General features: G+C 39.8%; 1 protein-coding gene across 1 annotated transcript; it reads left to right on the top strand.

Moving 5' to 3' along the window:
• The first annotated feature begins 213 nt into the window (after window positions 1-213).
• Window positions 214-24,829, top strand: LOC137265168 (small ribosomal subunit protein mS39-like). Its single transcript, XM_067800500.1, has 25 exons — window positions 214-303; window positions 971-1,026; window positions 1,516-1,543; window positions 2,083-2,128; window positions 3,072-3,140; window positions 3,787-3,891; window positions 4,170-4,293; window positions 5,639-5,792; window positions 6,261-6,348; window positions 7,601-7,661; window positions 8,469-8,554; window positions 9,367-9,514; window positions 13,308-13,361; window positions 14,523-14,600; window positions 15,233-15,261; window positions 15,974-16,083; window positions 18,413-18,491; window positions 18,920-19,010; window positions 19,943-20,025; window positions 20,249-20,328; window positions 20,754-20,822; window positions 21,535-21,588; window positions 21,914-21,977; window positions 22,472-22,566; window positions 22,843-24,829. The coding sequence occupies exons 1-25, from the start codon at window positions 239-241 to the stop codon at window positions 22,880-22,882; spliced, it is 1,956 nt and encodes a 651-aa protein (XP_067656601.1). The 5' UTR covers window positions 214-238; the 3' UTR covers window positions 22,883-24,829.
• The last annotated feature ends 96 nt before the right edge of the window (window positions 24,830-24,925 follow it).

The following is a 24,925-nucleotide window of genomic DNA, read 5'->3' as shown; positions in this document are numbered from 1 at the left end:
TTGGGAAGAAATATTACTTCTTCCAAGAACATAGCCCAATGGTAGGAAAACCGGACCATTCCTTAAATAACGATGTCTTTGTTATTTATCAATAACAAAAAATATCAATGAAAGATAAGATACTTGTTGCATGCATATATACATTTTATTAAGATTCAATAATGGTAGCTTGGCAATGCTTTCGTATGGCCCTCAAACACTTATGAACAGTTGACGCTCCGGATTTTAAGTATCAAAGATGGCTGCGTCCATGTGCAGCTGCACTCGGAGAGTGCTGGCAACAAGTGTTAGGTCGTGTTATAGGTATGTATATTCTGCTGCAGATGTTCAAAAGTGCTCTGTAGAGTAAAATTGCAGCACTAGATAGATTTGTCAGTGTTTGTGGGAAAGTTTATCTTGTTACACATGTCTCCTAGTCAATCGCCACTAATCTTGTCAATGTCACTGAAGTCAGCCTCATGGGATTGCAAACTAATTGCCAACCATTCACACCTTGACGAAAGTGCAATGTACTGGTCTCAGCCAATTGTAGCGCTGCTTGTCTTCCGACACTGGCTTGTACACAGATGTCGCGTGTCAGGGTTATATAGGGTTATAGAGATCGATTGTTCAGATGATACATGATCGTTAGGATGTTCGTTGTAACATGAGAGTGAGGCCATTGGCGGGCCAGCTCTTTTAGTTTTAATGAGTATATCCAACAGAATTAGAGGAAAGTACTTTTTTAAGCTCTCAGTATTGTAGGTAAAAATGACTACAAGCTGCAATCAGCTTCTGATGATATGGTTAACCTTGCTTAAGAAAGTTGTGTATTTGTTTGCTTATGATGATATTTTGCATATCTTATACATACTTTTTAACATATCTGGAGATCTTGAGTATGCATGGATTCATTGAACATGTTAGACTTGTATGATTCAATTTTGATATGTCATATTTGCTCACAGACAACTTGTATGTTATCTTTCAGGACGTGCTCAGTATCCACACAGTCTGCACCAAAGGAAACCTCAGAGTCAAAACCAGGTTAATGGGGGAGATGATTCATGTCAATCTGTTTTATTGCATAAACAGAATATGGATCATTCATTATATTGTTTTAATGTTTGTTTGTATTTGATGGATCTTGTATTGTACTGGTCATAAAATATCTGAGACTGATGTTTTGACTTCAGTGACATGCCTTTAACTGAGGGAGAGTATGTAGCAGTTCTTGGAGTCATCCAGGACAGGTGACCATGATAATGATGATGACATTCAAACTGTGTCAGTTGCTGACATGTTAACCTCTTTGGTCTTCATGGGAACATTTTACATAATCATAATGTTGCCATGGTTTCATGAACGTGCATGATTTACTGGTTACATGTTCAACTGTCCAGTCAGTTTGATAATTATCCTTAGTAAAATCATGTTCACCTTTTTGTACAATGTGAAAAGAATTCACTTTCACAGTTCAGTCATTTCCTACTATTCTTTCTTTCTAATAAGTTTATTTCACTATTTTTTCTGCAGATATAGTTATACCAAAGAAGAAAAAAAGGTAAATTCCGAGAATCATTCATTCTGCTCAGTACCCCATGTTGAATGTTAAGTGGTGGAGGGCTGGCTAAGTACAGATCAATTATTGGAAACATTGTCATTTGGTTGTTTCTCTCCTACCATGAGAGAGTTTCAATACAACAGGTCCAAAAGCATTTGTATAACAATATTACAACATTACATATCTTTTTCATGGCACAAACTCATGCAGTTACCATGACCTGAGTATTACTGCACGAAAGAGATATATCAAACGTGTATGTGAGATTGAATCAGTCCATTTGACGTCAATCAAGTGCCAGGTTCTGATCACAGAGGAAACAAACAGTGTAATATTTTCCTTAAAACAGCTCCATTAAATAATTATAATGTTTAAGGATTCTGGATGCTCCTCAGAGATTTTGTCTAAAGTAGATCCATCAGCAATATGGAAATCAGACGGCGGCACAGAATGTGCCTAAGCGTGTCGTATTGCATGACTGTATTGCTATCGTAAGATGTAATGCATGTGTAATACAGAATTGTTTCTGTTGTGTCCAGGGATTCTTTGTCCATACTTCAAGCCTTGGCATCAACTGTTGGCAAGGTAGGGAAATGTGTCACAGTTTTTCTGAATGTTATTTGATTGTACATCCTGAATAACTTGCATGTAACAGTGTTTCTTACAAATACACAGCAATACCAGCTGGTGAGATATGACATGAAATGATGATGTCACATTTAGCAGATGAGACAGGCAGTCACCATGTCACTGTGGGCCCACTTGCTCTCTGCACGTCAAGAAGTAAATATCTTGTGACTACAGTATCTTCCATCCTTGATATCTCCAGGATATATGCTCTGATAGGTCTCCACTATACCCTGGATGCATCTACAGCATGTATTACCTCATTGGCTGTTTTTTTATCCAATCAGGTGTCTACGCTGGAAGTTGAGCATACAAATCACAACTCACTTTTGCTTCTGAAATTATCTAACTGATTAAACTTGGCAACACAGACCTTACAGAGGTTTTCTGAGAGTGGTAGAAGGAGTTGTTGCATGTATGTTTTTAAAGTTTTGAACCTGTCAATTTACCTGTATGATTTCCCCCAAATCTGAACAAACCTTCGCAAAAAGATCTCTGTCGTCATTGAAACTGGCAAGCTCGGTTGTACTGTGAGAATGTGGAGCCAGCAGAGGGAGGTAAAATTAATGAAATAGCCATAGATGCATCCAGGGTATAGTGGAGACTGATTGGAGTGTATACCCTGGAGATATGGAGGATGGGTATCATCTGTCTTCAGTGGTTCCTGTGGAGATATCCATGCATAGCAAAGGTGGTTTTGCATAGCGGATGTGTTTACCTTAGTCAGAGTTGGGGGGAGTTGCCATCAGAGTTACATCCCTTATTCTTGACAGGAACCTCTTTCTTCCTCTGTCAAAATATCAAGCTGTGTTAAAACTGGAAATACTGTCCAAAGGTGAGTTAAACACAGCTTCATGTTTGCTGTTGCAAGGATACTGATGTGTATGTATGTTGCTTGCAGGATGAAACAGCTCCCAAATACATGTTCATGGACGACCCTTTCCTCATCCCTTATTCATATTCTGCCAAGGTAGGTATTCCATATATTTAAATGGTTTATCAATAGGAGGGAAGGGCATAGTCCAATCCTTGCAGTTGCAGCATCACATCAAGAGATCAGAGAGCCTACTAAGATGCTACTTTCCTTAGGGAGTGGAGTGGGATGTTCAAGTCAAACTTTATCATGGTATCACTGTGAGCTTGCAAAACTGGCATTTGTGTTGATTTTGTTTGAAATATGTGCAGTTCATCCAGTAGTAAAACTGGATACTTGGTAGGATTAGTTGATAAATCCCTCTAACGCATGACAAAGTGTACTCCTTAAGGAGTTGACAATTTAATACGTGGACCTTTTCAGTGACTTGTTAGTGATTTCTTTGAGCATGCACAGAATACCTATTTGGAGGATAGTGCAATATGAGCATGTTATGTTATTATGTGTTACTAGCATCCTACATGGGAAACAAATCTCGAAATTGATGTTCAGCCCAATTTCATGTAACCTCCACTTTTACCAACATTTGCTAATAACCACAGAGTATGTGCATCAAATTGTGTTGTGCAGTCCCCTGTACACCTCCAGTGCACGTACCTTGTTACTCTTTTTGTCTCTATTTTTTTAACCTGTGGAAATTTGCCAACATCTGCTTGTATTTAATGTCAGTGATGTATTTCAGAGGAATTTTGCCTTGTCCAAAGCATCTGGACGGAAAGCAGCTCGATTTATTGTGGACAAATATCCTGCTTACTTCAGAGAAAGCCCTGCAGACCCGCCTATTGAGGTATTGTGTTATTTCCAAACTATCATTTTCTGTGAGTATAGTGAGATATTTAGCAAGATAATGAAACAAATACTGATTTTCAAGAATCACAAAAATACAGTTTTGCAGGTCTTTCTATGCCATAATCTGTTGGATGTGTAGTGTGGTTCCATTAGAATCAATGCCATTTTGTACATCTTTTCATACACATCTCATAAATCTTCCAAAGTTCCAGAAGCACTTTCTAACCTTCATTTCAGTGTGTGCGCCTTTAATTCTTGGTGTGTTCTCTTCATCAGGCATTAAAGCCAAAATCAAACAGATACAGGTATCGCTATGTCAACGAGCTGGCCTTGAATGAAAGGATTGAGAAGAGACGAGTGACAGATGCAATTGAGGTTTATAAAAGCCTGAAGAATGAAGGTAGACTGCCAATGCATTCATTTCATGTCACTTGATAATAGAAGATGCATCTCATGTCACCTATCCATAATGCATGCATATTGTCATGTCACCTATCCATAATGCATGCATATTATCATGTCACCTATCCATAATGCATGCATATTATCATGTCACCTATTCATAATGCATGCATATTATCATGTCACCTATCCATAATGCATGCATATTATCATGTCACCTATCCATAATGCATGCATATTATCATGTCACCTATTCATAATGCATGCATATTATCATGTCACCTATCCATAATGCATGCATATTATCATGTCACCTATCCATAATGCATGCATATTATCATGTCACCTATTCATAATGCATGCATATTATCATGTCACCTATCCATATTGCATGCATATGATGCCACCTGTCCATAACACATGCTTCTCATATTGCATACCCTTAGTTCATGCATTTCATGTCACCTGTTCATTATTCATAAATGTTATCCATCGGTTTAGTATCCAACTTGCTCACTTATTACCAGTCTAAGTAAACTTATCCTCAGTACTTTTCGTTACACTCCACCACTGAGTCTAACAAAACTTTATGGGAGGTTGCGTCAGGTAACCTTTGAGATTGACCAATCAGAACACAGCTTACCAAATCGCGAAAGTGCACATTCGCACATCCCTTATGAACTTTTTGTCTCGAAAAGGTTCATACCCGAACAATTCCGAATGCTATTTAGCTTATGCTCGCTTCCGGTTGATGCACATGGCGTATGTACTGCCATTACAACGGTGAGTAAACAGTCGCTGAAAATAGTGTTTTTAACAATATTCAAGGATGTTAATTTGCGGAAGTATTGGGTAATGGTAACCATGTCAACAGAAACCCCAAAGTGTATATACTGCAGGTCAATTAACTGTGTTATATGCTGATTTTTGTTTGTGGAGAGATCTGTGTCGGTGACCTGAATATTTTGAAAGTCCCTCCGATCCCTAAATAGTAGCCGTTGTCTGATTGGTTAAATCTATTTAACCGTCTCGCATTTGATTGGACCGTCATTGGTTGCTTAAAGGTTTCCTGACGCGACCTTCTACCAGTGTAACGAAATACACTGAGACTAAGTTTACTTAGCCTGACTTATTACTTGATGTATAATGTTTGAAGTTCATTTCTAGTGTCAGCCTGCCATCATGTTGCTGAACGTGGCTTAAAACCATACCCACTCGCTCACTTAATAACATGAGTTAGTGTTGTAATCACCTAGGACTCTCTTACATCATGCTTGCCTAATCAATCACTCACTGACTCACCCATCCACCCACCCACTCACTCTCTCTTGTGCCTGTTACAGGTACAAAGATCAGTGCCGACACACATCAACGCCTCTTGGATCTACTGTGTGTATACAACAGTGACGATCCTCCAGACCAATTGCTACCTGAAGAGTTTGAATTTAGACAAGATATAGGAAAAGATTCACCCAGGGGTCCATCAAAGTCATGGAAGTATGTCCTACAGTACACTCTTGTGTCAGTTGCCAGTTATGTCTTTATTGTCAATCACTGACACAGTGTATATCATAGGTTTTTCCCACCTTCACAAGCTGAAGTGTGTAATGCTCACTTTGGCTACTGTTTTCTTGACAACTACTTCTGTGTAGTCTATGTTGAAGAATATTAGTTTTGTGTGATTGCAGCCAAAATACTGGATGTATGGCAGTGATGAAAGGGAGTTAGCATAGTATTCTTGAAATATTTCAAAAGATGGCACTACCTGATTTTACACTATTGATAATGACAGTTTTGAGCCTTTGTATATGAAGTAATTCTGTACTGTCTTTGAATGGCATTTCCAAGTGATGCATGTAAAGGGGAGAAATTTGTGAATGTAGACTCCATGTAGTTTCTGCTGCTGCAGAATTTAACCTTTGTACTCCTATTGGTGATACTTTCTATTCCGATATTCATCCACAGCAAGAATGGCATGGCCCAGCTTGTGTTTGATGATATGGAAGTGAAAACGCCAGAAGCTTACAAGAGCATGATCAGAGGGCTGTCTAAAGTAAGTCTTATATGTCTGGTTTGGAACTTGTTCTCAGCAGTTTGTGACTTACTTGTTTGTTTGCTTGTTGTCTAACACTGCATTAGACTTACAGACTAGGTTGTCACATATCACTAGATTGATACTGGTGATGTTAGTTACTGGATTGTCTGGTTGAGACATTACTTTCAAACTTCCATCATATCGTTGTAACTTTGCTGAGGGCGATGCGTAACAACAAACACTATTGTCTGAGATCATCATCATCCCATATTTCAACAGGACTTTCTGAAAGTACAGCCATGAGGGTGTGACAGTGTACTCTCAATATCAATCACTTGTTTGTCCTCAACAAATTACAAAAATTTACAGATAGTTGAAGACTGCTTTCAACAAAACACGGAAATGTTTAGATGCTGGCCATAGGCTGCCATATAGCTGTGATATGCCACTGCTTCAATAGATTACTGTACACAGTAATGTGGAAAGAGGCAGTGTTCTTGGAATATTGAATATAACGTATCTCCGTGGTAGAATAGGTACTCAGTTCCCTGTTTCTTTAGGCGACAGTTTTGGAGGTTTGTTAGCTCCATACCTTTGCTCATCGGTAGAATAGATCCTCATTCCTGTTTATTCCGACAGGATAGTTTTGGAGGTTTGTTAGCTCCATACCTTTGCTCATTGGTAGAATAGGTCCTTAGTTCCCTGTTTCTTCAGGCGAGGGAATTTTGGAGGTTTGTTAGAACCATACCTTTGCTCATTGGTAGCCATAGCACAGTTGTCCTTCACCATAATGCAGGTTTTGGGGTTCATGAATCCTCAAATATTCTTAGATACTGTACTAATTTTTATAATGGAATACTGGTTTGGTTTTGCCCTATTTTCTTGTGCATTGTGATCTCTGGTGATGGTTGTTGCTCAGAATGTGCAGATCGATAACTAGAGCTGAGTAATCAATCAATAATCAATTGTAATCATAAATCCCAACACAAAACTCAAGTGGTCTCTAACGGGACACAATCATAACTTTGTGCAGACAAATCATCCGCTCATTAATAACATATTCAAGACAATACAGGATATTTCCGGTTGAGTCATACACTCGAATGTGTTTACCTTGTAGTGTTAAGAGTCTGGAAAACGCTCCAGTAGTTTATGTCGTCATTTTACAAACATGACAGTAAGAACTTCTCTGCAGTTTAATTTAATGTTTCATGTTTGCATGAATGTTGATTAGACTGTCTGCTCAATGTATTTTTTCTTGTGTTTACAGTACAGAGGCCATGATAGAGCAATCGAGTATTACGAAGAGATGGTGGCTGCAGACATGCCATGTATGTACAACTTTACATCATGCTAATGTGTTAGAAGGTTTTTCACTCCCTCACTCTGAGATGACATTGTAAAAATAATGTTATCTGCTGCAATCTGATTGGCTGGGGATGTTTATCAATGTGTATATTTGTGCTTTTCAGTGGATACTCCAAGCTACGATGCTGTCATGAAATTGGTAGACAATGACCTATTTACATCATGTGGCTCAGCTAGCGAGCATATTTACCATGTATATCTTGAATGCCCAGTTGTCAAAATGTTCTGGGCTGAATTTAACAATTTCACAACCCAGTTTCTTGGCAAAACGTACGAAACATCGAACCACGATATTTTATTCTGTTGCAGTGAAAACACTTTACTCAACCACATGATTCTATTAGCAAAGCACCACATTTTCGTTATGAATATAAGAGGACACAAACCCAGCTTCACTATCTACAGAGCATTATTAGAGGACGTTTATGAGACAGAAATTTATCGATAAGAAAAACGTCAACATGAAACACTTTTATAGAAAATGGAATGTCATTGCTGCAATCATGTAACCAGAAAAGAGCCTCTTGTATTTACTGTATCATCTATGTATCAGTTTTACTGTTTAGTCCAGATATTTTTAATATAAAACATATTGTAGTGTCTGCCTTTCTACTATGCGATTTGTTACATTATATTCTACCCATATATCCCGTTGAACTGTAACCAAGTAAAGTGAATAAAAAATATCACCAGAAAAAAATAAATAATGTTATCTGCTGCAATCTGATTGGCTGGGGATGTTTATCAATGTCTATATTTGTGCTTTTCAGTGGATACACCAACCTACAATGCTGTCATCTACAGTTCAGTGTTTACAGACAACTCTTCTAGTGAAATACGCTGGCAGCATCTCCTGGTGAGTTCCTTCTACACATGAATTTGTCAAGTTGTCAAGGAATTAGTCCCCTGTAACCCATGCTTGTGAATGTCAGTGAGTGAATGAGTTTAGTTTTACGCCGCACTCAGCAATATTCCAGCTATATGGCGACAGTCTGTGAATAATCGAGTCTGGACCAGACAATCCAGTGATCAACAACATGAGCATCGATATGCGCAATTGGGAACCGATGACCTGTGTCAACCAATTCTGCGAGCCTGACCACCCGATCCCATTAGTCGCCTCTTACGACAAGCATAGTCGCCCTTTATGGCAAGCATGGGTTGCTGAAGACCTATTCTACCCCGGGACCTTCACAGGTTCCCATGCTTGTATGAGGCAATTAATGGGAAAGGATGGTCAGGCTGGTTGACTTCGTTGACACATGCCGTCATATCCCAATTTGCGAAGCATGATTGATGCTCATTATGTCAATCTCATGTACATAAGCATATATAACAAATATGCTGTAAAATTATGGAAGGGCTGCAGGGAGTGTCATTGATTTTGTACATGATGTGGGGGGCACTTACTTCGTTCATTAATGTGAAGGGTGATCATTCACATTGTACATGCTTCCGTAAACAAAACAAAAACATTATCACTCTTCCGTTTCCCTCCTAGAAACTTTTGAAATTGACATTACTGTTAAATCAATGTTTCACCAATTCATGAACATGTATTTAGGGAATTAACATTGGTTTGAAAACCATGATTTTATCTGTATAGTTGTATATAAATCTAGAGCCAGTTGGCCATTTTCACATGTCAAAACTATAAAACTTGTTTAGTGCCTGCTCGGGGAGATGAGTCTGCGAGGAATTCGGCCTGACCTAGAGACGTTTAACCAGGCGTTCCTGTGTTTGATGCGGATGAAGAAAAACACCAACCAGGAGCGGGCGTTCCATATGTTGTCTGAGATGAGGAAGTGTGGGATCGGTGAGTCTTCCTTGGTAATATGGTCAGCTGTGTGAAAAAATGGGGAATTGGTGCGTTTTCCTTGGTAATGTAGTTTACTGTAAGGAAGTGTGGGATGGGTGAGTCTTCCATGGTAATGTGGTTTACTGTAAGGAAGTGTGGGATGGGTGAATCTTCCTTGGTAATGTGGTTTACTGTAAGGAAGTGTGGGATCACTGAGTCTTCCTTGGTAATGTGGTTTACTGTAAGGAAGTGTGGGATCACTGAGTCTTCCTTGGTGATGTGGTTTACTGTAAGGAAGTGTGGGATCACTGAGTCTTCCTTGGTAATATGGTTTACTGTAAGGAAGTGTGGGATCACTGAGTCTTTCTTGGTAATGTGGTTTACTGTAAGGATGTGTGGGATCACTGAGTCTTCCTTGGTGATGTGGTTTACTGTAAGGAAGTGTGGGAAGGGTGAGTCTTCCTTGGTAATATGGTTTACTGTAAGGAAGTGTGGGATCACTGAGTCTTTCTTGGTAATGTGGTTTACTGTAAGGATGTGTGGGATCACTGAGTCTTCCTTGGTAATGTGGTTTACTGTAAGGAAGTGTGGGATGGGTGAGTCTTCCTTGGTAATGTGGTTTACTGTAAGGAAGTGTGGGATGGGTGAGTCTTCCTTGGTGATGTGGTTTACTGTAAGGAAGTGTGGGATGGGTGAGTCTTCCTTGGTAATGTGGTTTACTGTAAGGAAGTGTGGGATGGGTGAGTCTTCCTTGGTAATGTGGTTTACTGTAAGGAAGTGTGGGATGGGTGAGTCTTCCATGGTAATGTGGTTTACTGTAAGGAAGTGTGGGATGGGTGAGTCTTCCTTGGTAATATGGTTTACTGTAAGGAAGTGTGGGATGGGTGAGTCTTCCTTGGTAATATGGTTTACTGTAAGGAAGTGTGGGATGGGTGAGTCTTCCTTGGTAATGTGGTTTACTGTAAGGAAGTGTGGGATGGGTGAGTCTTCCTTGGTGATGTGGTTTACTGTAAGGAAGTGTGGGATGGGTGAGTCTTCCTTGGTAATGTGGTTTACTGTAAGGAAGTGTGGGATGGGTGAGTCTTCCTTGGTGATGTGGTTTACTGTAAGGAAGTGTGGGATGGGTGAGTCTTCCTTGGTAATGTGGTTTACTGTAAGGAAGTGTGGGATGGGTGAGTCTTCCTTGGTGATGTGGTTTACTGTAAGGAAGTGTGGGATGGGTGAGTCTTCCATGGTAGTGTGGTTTACTGTAAGGAAGTGTGGGATGGGTGAGTCTTCCATGGTAATGTGGTTTACTGTAAGGAAGTGTGGGATCACTGAGTCTTCCTTGGTGATGTGGTTTACTGTAAGGAAGTGTGGGATGGGTGAGTCTTCCTTGGTAATGTGGTTTACTGTAAGGAAGTGTGGGATGGGTGAGTCTTCCTTGGTAATGTGGTTTACTGTAAGGAAGTGTGGGATGGGTGAGTCTTCCATGGTGATGTGGTTTACTGTAAGGAAGTGTGGGATCACTGAGTCTTCCTTGGTAATGTGCTTTACTGTAAGGAAGTGTGGGATCACTGAGTCTTCCTTGGTAATGTGGTTTACTGTAAGAAAGTGTGGGATCACTGAGTCTTTCTTGGTAATGTGGTTTACTGTAAGGAAGTGTGGGATCAGTGAGTCTTCCTTGGTGATGTGGTTTACTGTAGGGAAGTGTGGGATCACTGAGTCTTCCTTGGTGATGTGGTTTACTGTAAGGAAGTGTGGGATGGGTGAGTCTTCCTTGGTAATGTGGTTTACTGTAAGGAAGTGTGGGATGGGTGAGTCTTCCTTGGTAATGTGGTTTACTGTAAGGAAGTGTGGGATCACTGAGTCTTCCTTGGTGATGTGGTTTACTGTAAGGAAGTGTGGGATCACTGAGTCTTCCTTGGTGATGTGGTTTACTGTAAGGAAGTGTGGGATGGGTGAGTCTTCCTTGGTAATGTGGTTTACTGTAAGGAAGTGTGGGATGGGTGAATCTTCCTTGGTAATGTGGTTTACTGTAAGGAAGTGTGGGATGGGTGAGTCTTCCTTGGTAATGTGGTTTACTGTAAGGAAGTGTGGGATGGGTGAGTCTTCCTTGGTAATGTGATTTACTGTAAGGAAGTGTTGGATGGGTGAGTCTTCCTTGGTGATATGGTTTACTGTAAGGAAGTGTGGGATGGGTGAGTCTTCCTTGGTAATGTGGTTTACTGTAAGGAAGTGTGGGATGGGTGAGTCTTCCTTGGTGATATGGTTTACTGTAAGGAAGTGTGGGATGGGTGAGTCTTCCTTGGTAATACAGTCTTCAGTGAGGAAGTGTGGGATTGGTGAGTGTTTCTTGGTAATACAGTTTTCTGTGAGGAAGTGTAGGATCAGTGAGTCTTCTTTTGTATTATAGTCTTAAAGGTCACATGCAACGTAAAACACAACTTTGCAGATTCTGGTACCTTTCGGTATGCACTTACCGAAACAAATCATAAAAAATGCCAATTCAACCTATAAAGTTGAAAAAAACGCGATGAAAAAAAAGCCCGCGAAATCGGAGTTCAAACGTTTCACTAAATTCCCCCCAGCGCTGGGGGGAAAACTGGTTTCAACAGCTGTGCTGCGCTGCGTCCAAACGCATGCGCAGTGAATAGGTTCGCGGAGCTTGAAACAGTATGCATGGCCAGTGTCTGAGCAGTAGTCTAATCTTGGTTGTGTACACAAACAAGTAAATAATCTACTCGTTACGTAAAACAACTTGTTGATTGTGGTAAGCAGTCTCTGTCACAGAGAAAGCTCAATGTCTGGTTTATTCACACCTATATGTCTGTCTGCCTGTCTGCTAAAGACAACATGCAATACACAGCTTCAATCATTGACCACATGCAATTTGAACTTAACACCTATCAGACTATACGACATAAAGAAAATATGTTGATTTATGACTCGTGCACCTGAGTCCCGTGACTGCCACATTATGTAATTAGGCACGTGTGATACACATCACATGTTTTTATGTCTGTGGGTTGCAAACAAACTACATTCATTTTTTTTCGGATGACTGGATCTGACGGAAACTGGTGCAAACTCTTGTGACAGATTCCAGCCACGCAGTAGTTTACCATCTCTACTGACATGATTTTATATTGGATCGAGCGCAAATTCAGAGAACATCTATTTTCCAAACCCAACATCTCTATATACATTCTTTATGGATAACGACTTTTTTTTCGTGTTTATGATTTTGTTTGACAACAGTATATGAATCCATACTGCAACGACGCATCAAGTACACAAAAAGAAGTTGTTATCCATAAAGAATCTTACTTTCTTGTGACTGGCTATACTTTTAAAATGCCCATCAAACAGATCATCTTTCTGTACACACAATGGACCCTCAGCATATCAGCAAGTGAAACAGCCAATCGGAAGCCGTCGTTACACTTGAGTGCATATCCACCCGCTATGACTGGGTTCGGTCTCCCGAGGGCTTCGTTTCGGGGAAAGTAAGCCCAAGTACAAAATATTGCACTTTTTAATCGCAATTGTACGCTTATAATTGTGTTTATTTGTTTTTTAAAAGCAGCAATGTATATTATATGTCATGAATAAGTGATAAATGTGTTTTAATTATGTTTGATTTTTTGGTTGCATGTGACCTTTAAGTGAAGAAGTGTGGGATGGGTGAGTCTTCCTTGGTAACATGGTTTACTGTGAGAATTGTAAGAGAACATAGACACCTGATTGCTCAAATAATACATAATGAAAGTTTGTTACTCATTCTTGTTGCTTCAGTGGAACTAGACTGTCCTGTTTTTGTATGTTTCAGAGCCAAGTTTGTCAATTTGGTCGAAATTGTTGAGCATTGTGTACTTTGAAGATGGTAAGTAGAGAGTTATTGAACTCATAACCCAAGTAACATTTACAGGTGACCTTTTTGTGAGACAAGTATTTTTCTATCCCTTGTATGTCCCACATAGCCCTGATAATGTTCAGTGAAATAATGCCAAAAAATAAGTGAAATAGGAAATACACTTTGTTCTACCACCATGTATAGTGTAATAAAGCACACTATCATATCGTTAAAGCACTTGAATGCTTGCATCTGAGTGCTTTCACGATTTAATAGTTCAGGGCGAAAGTGTGCTTTATTACACTGTACATGGTGGTAGAACGAACTGTATTTCTTTTCTAAGATGCTGTATTTAATAATTTCTAAGTCTAATTTCAATTAATCTATGACAGAAAACAAACGATGGTGTCTGTGACCTAAATTAAGAATCCTTGCATAGGGCTAACTGACACGCTGTTCGTTTGACGTGTCAGCCCCCTATGTTAAGACAAACGTTACTAGAAAAACAAATGATGAACAGTTTGGTGACGGTTTACGTTCGGGTTAAATATCTTCTCTAGATCATTTTAATTACATCTGTGATTCTCCTAAACCGTACAAGGCTATATGACAGTCTCATTTTTACTACCAACGAAAGTTTAGATCAGTACATTCAGCTGAAGCTGACTAGTCATGTGACATTCCACGATTGCATTGTGGGAATGTAAACATTGCTAACATTACCATGTCTCTGTAAAGTTTTGAGTTGAACTATGAGACATTTTATCCTTCGGAAAACATAAACATAATGTTTCCACAAGTGATGTTATTTGTTTGATGCAACTGCAAACCAAGAAACGGGATGTGACGAAGCAGTTTACGAAGCAGGCTGTACGAGGCGATGACAACTGACATCAATCATGACAAAATCATGACAACTCATGCAAAAAAGTTCAATTACGAGGGGGCAGACTGCAATGGCGCAGCAACGTCATTGTGACGTAATGCAAAAAGTGCACATTATCGTCTGATTAAGTATTGTCGGCACCTCTGATCTTTCACCGAAGCATCTTAGAATATGTAATAACATATAAATTAGGTCCACTTTTTGTATTTATTCTCTATTTGACTTTCCAGATCTAAAATCCTCATAAAATATAGAGGCTTGGTATCACTGATGTTTCTGTTAATTGTTTCTGAATCTACTTCCAGCTGTACAGTCACCTCTTCTTGGCACCATCATTGACTATCTGGAGGAAAATGGAGTCAGCTGGCGGCACCCAGAGGATGGTATGAGCTTCACATCCTTTTCTTGTCTTTGTGGTTGGGAGTGGTTCGCTTAGTTGTTGAATCAGCAAAATGTCTACCTGAGATGACACAGGCTAGACTCAGTCTTCAGGCTAGCTATTCTTGAAATGTTCGTAGCCCTACGAAGTTCTTAAGCCCATTCTTAACACATTGGCTACGACCAAAGTCAAGATTTCTTAGGGCTACGAACGTTTCAAGAATAAGGGCCCAGGATTCCATCCATGCTTCTGAATAACAGAATCAGCTGGTCAGTCTCACTGACTTGTTCGACACATGTCATAGTATCCCAGTTACATAGATCAGTCCCATGGATTTAATCACCAGATTGTCTTTTTATACTTGATTATTTACACACGCCTCCATGTAACCAGAATTTTGGTGCATTGCATCCTAGTCACACAGATAGATGATCATGCTGTTGATCTGTAGACTGTTTTGTCCAGATTAGATTATATACAGACTGCTGCCATAGCTGGAATGCTGTTGAGTGCAGCCTTATAAACAACAAACATTTGAAACAAAGCAAACCTGAAGCAGATCCACACTACTTTGTGCCTCTTTGTTGATTATTCTGTGGTGAATTGTAAGATATGCTTTGTTCTCTTTTCCTACAGGAGAGTTCTTCAAATCAGCTATGGCCAAGGTAATCCTGTAGTGCATTTAAACTGATTTTCTATTTTTTCACATTTTATCAAAATGGAGGGAGGAAGGATAGCCAAGTGGTTAAAGCGTTCTCTTGTCATGCCAAGGCCCCAGATTCTGTTCCCCACATGGGTACAATGTATGAAGCCCATTTCTACCTTCTAGTGTCAGCCTGCCATGACATTTCTGCTGGAATATTCAACCTCTCACTCAACCACCCACACACCCATTCACTCAACGACTCACTCAAACACTCAAGCACTCACCCACTCTCTCACTCACTCCCACATGCACGCACACACTCTCTCACTTTATTGTAGCAACATTTACCAATATTCCAGCAATATCACAACATGGGAGGTGAGAAATGGGCTTCACACATTGTACCTGTGTGAGGAACTGAACCTAGGTCTTCAGACTGATGGGTGAATGCATTAAACTCAAGGCCACCCCACAGCCCTAATCTATGTAGTTGTTGTTATTGATGACATGTATGTATAAGAATTGACTATATGGGAGATACACAGTTGGATCACAGTCTTTAGGTGTATACTGCCATCAAAGTACAAAGATAATGAATTCTTGGTTGACAACAACAAACACTGAATTCCATTAATTTACAACAAAACAGATAGATTTGAACTTGCATCTCTTTTTTTTTACTCGGTGAGAAGAACATGATTAGAGACAGTTGTCATCTGTTGTTCTTCCAGTGTTTCATCTGTCAGAAGGATCCGGAGTTGGCAAAACGATTACACAAGTTGTTCAACACTGGAAGAAACTTCACTGTTATGTCTGACCTTCACACTGAGTCTCTGTACTAGTAAGTACACGACCTCCACTCAGAGTCTCTTGATTGGTAACTGCATGACCTTCACTCAGTATCTCTGTTAGTAAGTACACGACCTTCACACAGTATCTCTGTTAGGAAGTCATGACCTTCACATGGTGCCTGTGTTAGTAAGAGTACAACCTTCACCCAGTGCCTCTGTTAGTAAGTACACTACCTTCACACAGTATCTCTGTTAGTAAGTGCACAATCTTCACACAGTATTTCTGTTAGTAAGTGAACGACCTTCACACAGTATCTTTGTTAGTAAGTACATGACCTTCACACAGTATCTCTGTTAGTAAGTACACTACCTTCACACAGAATCTCTGTTAGTAAGTCATGACCTTCACACAGTGCCTGTGTTAGTAAGATTGTGACCTTTACACAGTGCCTCTGTTAGTAAGTACACTACCATCACACTGTATCTCTGTTAGTAAGTGCACAACCTTCACACAGTATCTCTGTTAGTAAGTACACTACCTTCACACTGTGCCTCTGTTAGTAAGCGCACAACCTTCACACAGTATCTCTGTTAGTAAGTGCACGACCTTCACACTGTGCCTCTGTTAGTAAGTGCACTACCTTCAGACAGTGTCTCTGTTAGTAAGTGCACAACCTTCACACAGTATCTCTGTTAGTAAGTACACGACCTTCACACAGTATCTCTGTTAGTAAGTACATGACCTTCACACAGTATCTCTGTTAGTAAGTCATGACCTTCACACAGTGCCTCTGTTAGTAAGTATACTACCTTCACACAGTGCCTCTGTTAGTAAGTGTTCAACCTTCACACAGTATCTCTGTTAGTAAGTACACGACCTTCACACAGTGCCTCTGTTAATAAGTGCACGACCTTCACACAGTATCTCTGTTAGTAAGTGCACAACCTTCACACAGTGTCTCTGTTAATAAGTACATGACCTTCACACAGTATCTCTGTTAGTAAGTACACGACCTTCACATAGTATCTCTGTTAGCAAGTCATGACCTTCACACAGTATCTCTGTTAGTAAGCGCACGACCTTCTCATAGTATCTCTGTTAGCAAGCGCACAACCTTCACACAGGATCTCTGTTAATAAGTGCACAACCTTCACACTGTGCCTCTGTTAATAAGTACACAACCTTCACACAGTATCTCTGTTAGTAAGTCATGACCTTCACACAGTGCCTCTGTTAGTAAGCGCACAACCTTCACACAGTGCCTCTGTTAGTAAGTACATAATCTTCAAACAAGTGCCAGTATTAGAACTTTGTTTACCGCCTTGGGAAGGGCCACTCTTAAATGCAGATTATTGCCTGGCAAGGAATGGATTAAATGTGTTCCTCAATTTTATTCTGAATTAATCTTAAATTTCACTTAAGATTAAATATTACTAATATTCAACAATTCTGCAGGAATGAAGAAATTTATATGAAGCAGAGACCCAATATCGGCAGTTTCAAATATGTGCAGGCCTTTATGGCCATGAGAAAATTAGCTGTCAATTACTTTTTTTTTCTTTATTAATTATCAGGAATCATCCATGATACATCATGTTTCAATTACTTTCAGTTTCACTTCCTGTTATTTCAAAGATTTGGTGTAGGACTGTCAACACCAGTCTAACAAATGATGTCCCCTCTCTGTGTCATGGGCTTTGCTTGATTTTGTAGAAACAGCTTGAAACTATGTACCGTGTTATCTATGTTGTTGTTTGACTTTAACCAAATGGGCGTGCAGCTTTCATTCAGGGCCTGTAGATTCTAAAGCCCTAAAGCCTGAGGTAGCAGCAGGCTCTGGTGGCCAACTGGCAAATTAAGGTATTTCAAACACTGTACACAAATTAATTATGTTGCTTTGATCAAGCACTTGAGCTGTTTCGAGGTGACTTAGTGTGAACATCCATTAAAATAAAACACTTTTAAATCAATGTTTCAATCATAGAAATATTCACTTTCTACAATGCTGCCTTCAGTAAGAAATCTGTACTGCACTATAAATAAAGTTTTTAAACTGCTATCTAAAACTTGGTCAGAGGGAAATCTGAGTCAAGCCTGCACAGGAGTGTCTGGAAGCACTGAGTGAGTGAGTGAGTGAGTGAGTGAGTGAGTGAGTGAGTGAGTGAGTGAGTGAGTGAGTGAGTGAGTGAGTGAGTGAGTGAGTGAGTGAGTGAGTGAGTGAGTGAGTGAGTGAGTGAGTGAGTGAGTGAGTGACAGAGAGCTGCTTTTAGCCATACTCCAGCAATATCACACTGAGGTGAATATTTCAATCAAAGGGAGACAATCCAGCTGCAGATATGGGGTATAAAAGTCACTGATTTTAATCATTTCTTTTTCAGCAACTTCTTCTTCCGAACTCTGTGTTTGATGGACAACATTGACACCGTCATGGACTACTACACCAGCATCGTTCCTTCTGTAGGTTACCATGGTTACAGTGTAATGTGGCTAATGTTCCCTGTTCATTATTACCTTGTTGTGTCAAAGGAAGAGTAGACTGTCAACAGCTTGTGTTATAGGGTTATGTTTGCCTCCAGATCTTATGAGTATTAATTACTGAGTTGACTGTCTTGTTGATTGGATGTCATTGTAACCCAGCCGTATGGAACAGTGTTCATTACATCAATCTCTGGTTTCCTGGTCCAGATTTGATTATTTATGGGTTGCAGTCATGTAGCTGGAATATTGCTGAGTGAGGCAACTAACGAATGAACTGCTATTGTTTTTAAAGCTTTAGAATGTTATTGCTTTAGGTACTTACGAACATTGCAGGCTGTCTTTCAATCCAATGTTGACAAGAATACATTAAATAAAAATCACTGTACATATTTTGCTTCTGATTCTAGCAATGGACGCCCCACTTTGCTGTAATTCAGGAGATAATGAAAGCAATAGATCTCCAGAAAGGTTTCCAACATCTCCCCCAGATCTGGGCAGGTGAGCGCCATCACTGCAGATGATTTCTGATGTTAGATGAGCCTTTGGCAAGCATTAAACAGTTGTTATGAACATAGGTGATGTACTTTAATCCCATTGGCACTCCGGTAACCTGTCATTTGGGGTTCTGATGCTGGTTTTCCCCACTTGTGTTGCCAGGTTGCCTGCTAGTGGGTTCTTCAACATGGAGAACATCTAAGACCTATGTCCCTTCAGGCTGTCCCATCAGCATCAAGCTGACATGCCATGATAGTAAAGGAATAATAATCATAATAATAATAATATTGAGTGTACTTGTTCTGCTCAGTACTCCGCATCACAAGGGGACAAGCTCAAAGCATGCACAAACATCAACGACATTATTATCTGGAATAGCCCAAGTTTGGCACTAGAAGGTTATAGTCATACGACTTACCCCACCTGGTACCCACTTTCTGCTGGGTGAACAGAGGCAATTTTGAACAAACTCACTTGCCTAAGGTGAGAGCACATGTGTCACATGCGCTTCATTGTGGGGCAGGACTGAAGTGATAGAAACTCACAGGGGTCAAACTGCCAAACACATTCACCCATTCAAGAAGTCTCAGAGCACACCATTGCTTAACCTCACCTGATTTGTGAACTGACCTCTACATAGGATTGTGCTGCTTTGAATACTATTCAAAGGGGTGTTAAACCCATCTATCTGACTGACTCACGGACTGATTCAGACTCACTCCAAAATACTTATGAATTTTCCTTCATGCTCAATCTTAATACAGTGTAGAACATTTCCCCAAATGCTCACTCTGTCAGACTTGCTCACAGCGTGCTCGTGTGTGACCTTGACACCATTTTATCCTTGACCTCAAGTGGCAGGATATGTATCAGCATCATTCTGGAATGCAACTTTGTGTAAGTTTAATTGTCCATATTTGTGTTTCCATCCTCAGATGTGGTGAGACTTGACATTTCCAGACCCCATGTGTTGAACCTGATGCTTAGCCTAATGGTGAAGAGCCCCATAGAACCTGAGGTAGGTCAGACATTGTTGGGGTGACTTCCATATTAGGTCAAGGTCACAAGAGTTAAATGGCTCAGTCATCAAAACAGATTTGTAGAAATTGTGATGTATCAAAGAGTTCTGTTGCAGTTGTGATGATTAAGTTTATGAACACCTTTAATTTATGTGAAATGTCAAGGTTTCACATATAATAGGCTACTGACTTATATTTTATTAAAACGATATTTACATTCAGCTGTCAGGGAAGTTTGCAGACTGTGCCCAGTTTCTGATTCAGCAGTGGAAGGACAAGATCACTGACAGAAGACCGTTAGTGTAAGTATTGTCATGGAGAGTTTGAAACACAAACAACTTTTGATTTACAGATAATTTTCTTAAATGTCTTGATGGCAGATGAGAGAAAAATATGTGGTAGAAATATTGTTTCTTAAGATTTGTTTAAGAAATTATTACTGTTTGATGGGATACTGTGTATTTTGGCCATGCTTGTTATTTTTACAGTGTAATGTATTTGTGCAATTGATTGTTTTTATGTTGTGCATATTTTGTTGTCGATATTGAGATTCAGAATTTGAATTGATCCCTCGCAACTGATGCTACATGTAATTCTGGCGGTATTACACTAGTGTAATATTGCCATGAAAATATGACACTGCAGTATCTTCCATGGGCGAGTAATAAATAAGGAGCTCCATCGGCAAAGAGATTACACGTAAGTTATGTCTCCCTCATATTTCCAGGTTGACTGCGGAAATCATAGGTCACATCATTACGCTGCTGCAGAAAGGTGGTCGATTCACTGAGGCGTGGTAAGACTAGTTGTGTGGGAAGCAGTATGTTAGCATCTTCACATGTACATGTACTTATTACTTATGTGTTGGTTTCCAAATTTAAAGAAGTTGACCCAGATACTCTCTATGGGAAAGAAATCTGTTTGAAACCAATATACACCAAAAAGATGTTGTACAATTAACAGTTGTATTGTGACATCAACTACATTTTCAAATTACTGTCAAGGAATTACTCCAGGTTTTTTATCCTGTCTCATCCTTTTTGCCAAATACATCGTGAAAGCAGTAAGCGGCAGGCAGAAATTCTAAAATTTGATTGGCTATGTAGTCATGCCTTTTATGGTGATCTATGAATAGATACTGGGAATAAATCACCCTACAACTGCTCCACACAAGCTAAGACTGATTTTACCATGGTATAGCATACCTAATATAGGTCTGATTAATGGACTTGTCACCTGACTTCAGTTCTATACAGTAAGCAGCTGGAGCATGTTTCTGTCTGGTACAGATATGTTCTTGTATAGAGAACAAACTACTGAGGCACAATTGTGTTGTGCCCCGTAACAACACAGCCCCTGGTGGAAGTTGCATGGGAGTGATTCTTTTCCCTGGGAGTGATTCACTTCCAGGTTTACCGTCAAACGTATACAGTGTGTGTCACACTGATTCAATATATCCAAACTGTCTGAAAACCACCTTCCTTACTGTATTCCTTGTTTTTCTCCAGGTCTGCATTTGAAACGTACAACTTCAACAGTCGTGATTTCTCAGGCTTACCAGGGTTAGTACATTTACAATTTATATAGATCTTTACATCTGTATATACACGTCATATTTAAGTGGATGACATTTTCATTGTAATTCTTTTTTAATCCAGTTATGTTTGTTCACCCTCCTTGACCATCCCATCTGTCCAAAATGATTACAGTCTTAAGAGCAATCGGGGAGCCTGTTGGCTGAAGTGTTGGCTTGTCACACCAAAGACGAGTTCAATACCCCTATTGGGTACGATGACTGAAGCCCATGTCTGGTATCCCTTGATGTGATATTGCTTGAATATTCCCATGGAAGAGAGTCGTGTACAGCTGGGAATATGTTTGTTTCAGGGAAGAGACATTCCATCTTCTGCTGGACGGCTGTATCCAGGAGGGGGATTCAGAGAAGGCTGTGGTATGTACTGATGTCTGCTGTGTCTACAGCTGTGTGTAGTCCGTACAGTGTTTGAGTACAGAGTTACAACTGGTCCATGGCGACACATGCATAGTTTAAGAGGTGACAAGATGGTTTTAGTCATACCTTCACAATATCAATAATTGCTCATAATATCAGCCTCTGGTTTGTCTGTTCCTGACTCAGTTGTACATGGATCATGTCACACAGCTGGAATGTTGCTTACTGCAGCAAATTAACGAACAGAAGATCTGTGTATTTGTGGTGTTTTCTCTGCTAGGGTTAGTTCTGTCACATGTACTGTCACATGTACTGTCACATGTACTGCTTTTAAAAATAAAAGCAGTTCTTGAAGATAGACCAAGGTGCCCACATAGATATTGTATAATATGTACAGCAGCATGTGTTGTGCCGTGAGATGGTAGGTGTGACAGCATGTGCTTTGGTCAGGATGTTGTCTCTCCTCGCTGGTACCTGCAGTTGCTATGTTGCAGTCTGTAGTACTGATGATGGATGAGATGATGATGCCGAGGGTGAACGAGGCCACCAAGAAGACCATGGAGACACTGTCACTGTCAGGACAACAGAGGTACGTGGAGTCCACAGAGGAACATATCCCGTGTCATATGCCTGGAGTTCAGTAACCCATACTTGTCTCCTTGTGAAACTGGACGTTGAGAACCCCATGCTTTTATCCCAAGTCAGGAACAACATACAATCCCTCCATTGCTGTCTACTTCATACAGTTGTTAACTCTATCTAAAAAGTAATATCTATGCTTATTTTGAAATATTTTTAGGGGTAATGAATTGTGATGTGTACTTGTGTATGTGCTGTTATGTATGTGTCTTTTTCTGACTTTCAGGAGCCAGATAGAGCACCTGCTGCCTCAAACAACGTTGTAATGTTGAGATGCACGATGTTGTAATGTTGTTGGTGATTAATGCCTGGAAGCAGCTGTTGTCTGACATCCTGGTTTGACCAAGACCCAGTTCTGTGAGGCACCTGAATGTGGACAACATCAGGCAGTGCCACCAGTTGGTAGTCAGTTGTGTGGATGTGCTACTACAGTGATACACAACACTCCAAGTAACCAGGAACACTAGAAACATCGGTAACAAAGACAGATCCGGAATTTTGAAAGTGGGGCTCCCATGATTTGTGCTTTAAGTGACTTGGCAGAGGCAGTTAACATATACAGTGTCTGAAATGAAGGGGAGGTGTGCATACCCACGTTGGATATGCCAGTGGCAGCCATTATTGGGAACAGTGCTATGATTTGTGATGAAAATATGTGTCCCATCAGCAGACTATAGTATTGGCAAGTGCTGATCGTCTGTAGACTGTTCGTGTTGTGATGAATGCAGGGTTGTCCAGTTCCGACCGTCTGATCAACAATTTCAGATTATTGATGGCAGTGTTTGGAGATGTGATTATCCCGCATCCAGTTAGCTGAAACCTATTTCATAACGAGACACCATTATTATTCCAGATTGGGGTTAAAAGTGGTCATCAACAAACCATGTTGTGAAAGGTGACAAACAGGATTGGGTAGTCATGCTCACTTGACTTGGTTGACACTGCATTTGCAAAGATCAATGTTCATGCTGCTTATCACTGGATTGTCTGGTCCAGACTTGATTATTTATAGACCGCCTCTATGTAGCTGGAATATCAGTGGAGCATTGGACAACACACCAACCAGCCATCAATATTAGAATTCACAATGTTCTGCCACAGTAAATTATGATCATCAGATAATGTAGCATCATAATCTGAATCATGATCCAATAATATTCACATGATGTGGTCACTGGCAAGCTAACATATGGCACACTAGTAGCTAACGTATGGCACACTAGTAGCTAACATATGGCACACTAGTAGCTAATGTATGGCACACTAGTAGCTAACGTATGGCACACTAGTAGCTAACATATGGCACACTAGTAGCTAATGTATGGCACACTAGTAGCTAACGTATGGCACACTAGTAGCTAACGTATGGCACACTAGTAGCTAACGTATGGCACACTAGTAAGCGGTACATCTAACTATAGACGTTAAGTTCCTTTGTAATTCCTAAGTTACTTAAGTGTATGAAACTATGCCCTTAACTTCAATAATTTCAAGACATGATCACAAAGATACCTCATATTTTGTGAATATTTTGTCTTTTAAAAAAATACAGTATGTTTGCAATAGCTTGCATAACAAAATTTATATGATATTTACAAAACTTAAAATCTTGGTTAATATTTTCCCTTCACCAGTAGAGTTAAGCAGAGAGTATTGTTGGCATTTTCATACATAAGGTATTTCTTGTCACACTGTCTGACGTGTGTAGAACCAGCTGTATGTGATATGGTCTCTACTTCATGTTTCCGAGGTTCCAGTGTGTGTGATGTTGTTAGTGAGTTGTTTGAGATGAAGTTTGATGTCAGCCATACCTTGTAATATAATGAAAATCGCCTTTGTGTCTTTTGATATGAAATATATTAACATACGTTGATAAAAGAATAAGACAGAGATTTATCAAGATTGAAAATTGTCTCAAGTTTTAATGAATTTTGTATCAAATGACTTGAGTGTGAGATTCTGTTTTTTCATCCAAAATCAGTCTTTTCTCTTTTCCAGTAATAAGTATTGTGAGTAAAAAGTATGTCTAACCTGTATCAACTGCAGATCAATTAATGGTGTGATTTGTTTGTAACGTCATGGTTAATGATGACATCGAAATGTATGTATTCTGATGACACCCTGTTGTCAAAACTGGTTTTGGAAGATAAATAAACATCTTGTGATAACATGCAGTGCTACTAACAGGAATTGAATACAAATTTTGTACCCAAGGTTTTGTTCAAGTTTTGTGTTTGTGATCCACGATGCAAGTGGAGATGGGACAGTGTTGAAGTGGACCTGTTTGTTTCAGTACTGGCACCATGTCC

The sequence above is a fragment of the Haliotis asinina genome, chromosome 15 (genome assembly GCF_037392515.1).
Source record: "Haliotis asinina isolate JCU_RB_2024 chromosome 15, JCU_Hal_asi_v2, whole genome shotgun sequence".
Lineage (NCBI taxonomy): Eukaryota > Metazoa > Mollusca > Gastropoda > Lepetellida > Haliotidae > Haliotis > Haliotis asinina.
Note: the sequence above shows the minus strand (reverse complement) of the source record. Positions and strands in the feature narration are given on the sequence as shown.

Excerpts from the sequence above, each read along its gene's own strand:
- LOC137265168 (XM_067800500.1), top strand. The coding sequence starts at position 239 with ATGGCTGCGTCCATGTGCAGCTGCACTCGGAGAGTGCTGGCAACAAGT. Across the intron at positions 9,515-13,307 it reads GATGAGGAAGTGTGGGATCG|AGCCAAGTTTGTCAATTTGG; the intron begins GTGAGTCTTCCT and ends TGTATGTTTCAG. Across the intron at positions 19,011-19,942 it reads TCTCCCCCAGATCTGGGCAG|ATGTGGTGAGACTTGACATT; the intron begins GTGAGCGCCATC and ends TTCCATCCTCAG.